The sequence below is a fragment of the Nanorana parkeri genome, unplaced genomic scaffold, assembly GCF_000935625.1.
Source record: "Nanorana parkeri isolate BGI_ZX_2015 unplaced genomic scaffold, ASM93562v1 scaffold2005, whole genome shotgun sequence".
NCBI classification, from domain to species: Eukaryota; Metazoa; Chordata; class Amphibia; order Anura; family Dicroglossidae; genus Nanorana; species Nanorana parkeri.
The window spans coordinates 215,513-217,331 of NW_017308273.1; the positions used below are offsets into that span (position 1 = coordinate 215,513).

The 1,819-nt window shown below is 45.4% G+C and overlaps 1 protein-coding gene across 1 annotated transcript in view; it reads right to left on the reverse strand.

Annotated features, from left to right (window-relative positions):
* Positions 1-1,819, reverse strand: part of LOC108800356 (kelch-like protein 7) — a gene marked incomplete at its 5' end in the record, with an annotated part of 25,030 nt that overhangs the window by 3,979 nt on the left and 19,232 nt on the right. The window contains one exon of the mRNA XM_018572341.1: positions 1,230-1,339. Within this exon, the coding sequence (XP_018427843.1) occupies positions 1,230-1,339 (110 nt within the window). The remainder of the gene's footprint in view (positions 1-1,229; positions 1,340-1,819) is intronic.

Here is a 1,819-nt window from a genome sequence, read left to right on the forward strand (position 1 = left end):
CCCCCCACCACCACCACTATGTAAATAACTTTACTGTGTGTTCAGTAAGGCTAAAGGTCAGCGCAGTCATGTGACCGGTCTGACCTATCACCGCTCCCCAATGCAAGCATTACATTATGTACAGACGCTGGGGTGGGGGGGTGCAGAGAGGTTTTCCCAGGTATAAAGCCGGGAGGTATTAGCAGCGTAGACACCAGGTCGGGTGTCGTTGCGTATACATGTGACATCATCACACACACACGCATGCAATGGCGTCATGCGCCCTGTACAGAGGAGGGGACGTTTATCCGCCGGGTCCCCTCTTCTCTTGTGCAGCAGTCCATGACCGAGTGACCGACTTTCCAGAGCGGGTGACACCAAAATGACGGTCATTCCGGTGTCACCCTCTCTGACGGTGTCACCTGGTGCGGGCCGCACCCCTCCTGGTGACACCGCTGGGTATTACTGATAACAGGTTCGTATTAAATAAAAATCCTTTTATTTGATATGAAAATCCCCGGTGGCGTGCCAAGGCAATCCTTCTGCATGGCACCCAGCGCCCCGCGCCGATGGAGGGGGGCGCACACCGCACCACCGCCGCACGCCATGCAGCAGCACATTGCCTCGTGCCACAGCTCTGATTTCTTGGTGGTTGAGGTGCGTTATCGGCTCATTCATTATGGAAGGATTGCCTAACGCAACGCACGTTACCGCGACGCACCCCCAGTGCTAAACTGTGAACTGAGACTAATAATGTCCTATGATGATAGTAATTGATGGAATGATAAACAACGTGAAGCATCTGTATGCAAAACGTTCCCAACATTTGGAATAAATCTATAAATAAAACAATTGTAACAGTTTTCTTTATGTGTTTTTACTTCTTTGCTCCCTTTATATCTCTTTTATTTGGACTATATATATATATCTAATAAACGGGGACTTAAAGGAGAACTACGGGGTCAGGGCTTTTCCCCATAGTTCTCCTAAGGGTAACGGGAGGACACAAACTAGCGTCCTCCCGTCACCCTAGGCTCAGTATATAGGGATCTGCTGCTCACAGTATACTGAGACTGCCGCAGCCGGAGCCGATCCCGACGTAGATGACGGGATCCGCACCCTCATAGTTCTCCTTTAAAGGATGATTAAACCCTCCGGTGTTTTTGCATATATATGAGGGTAGCAAGCAGTAGATATATGCAAAAAGTGTTAAAAAACAAAACAAAACTTTAAAAGAGGTTTAAACTCACCTGTGTCTTCCCAGCGCGATCCCCTCCGAAAATCTCGGCGGCCGCAAAGCCTCTTGGGGCGGGCGCATGCGCAGTTCACATTTTCGGGATTTGTAACATTTGGAATAAATCTATGAAACAATTGTAACTTATTTTTATGTTTTTACCTCTTTTGGTGCCTTTCTATCCCCTTTAGTCGGTGTGTAGCTCTATAGTATATATGATTTTTAATATTTGCCATAAATATATGAAACAATTTGATTCGATTTTTTTGATACACGATGACACCTCTTTTATGTCTTTCAATAAATCCTTTTTATTTGGTGCAGGTATGTACATAAAACAATTGTTATTTGGAAACAATATGAAACAATTGAATTCGATACACAATTATACTTCTTTATACTCCCTTTATCTGTGTAATTGGTGATATGATTGATCGAATATTGGCAGATAATTGAACATTGCGCAATGTGTGATCGGTGGGGGATGGAAAATCTGTTCTCAGCCCAAAACCTGAACTGATATCTCAGATGCAGATAATGATGAGGGGTACAGAGATATAATGGGGGGGGGTCTGGTGAACTATGACAAGGTGGGGGGTCCAGTTC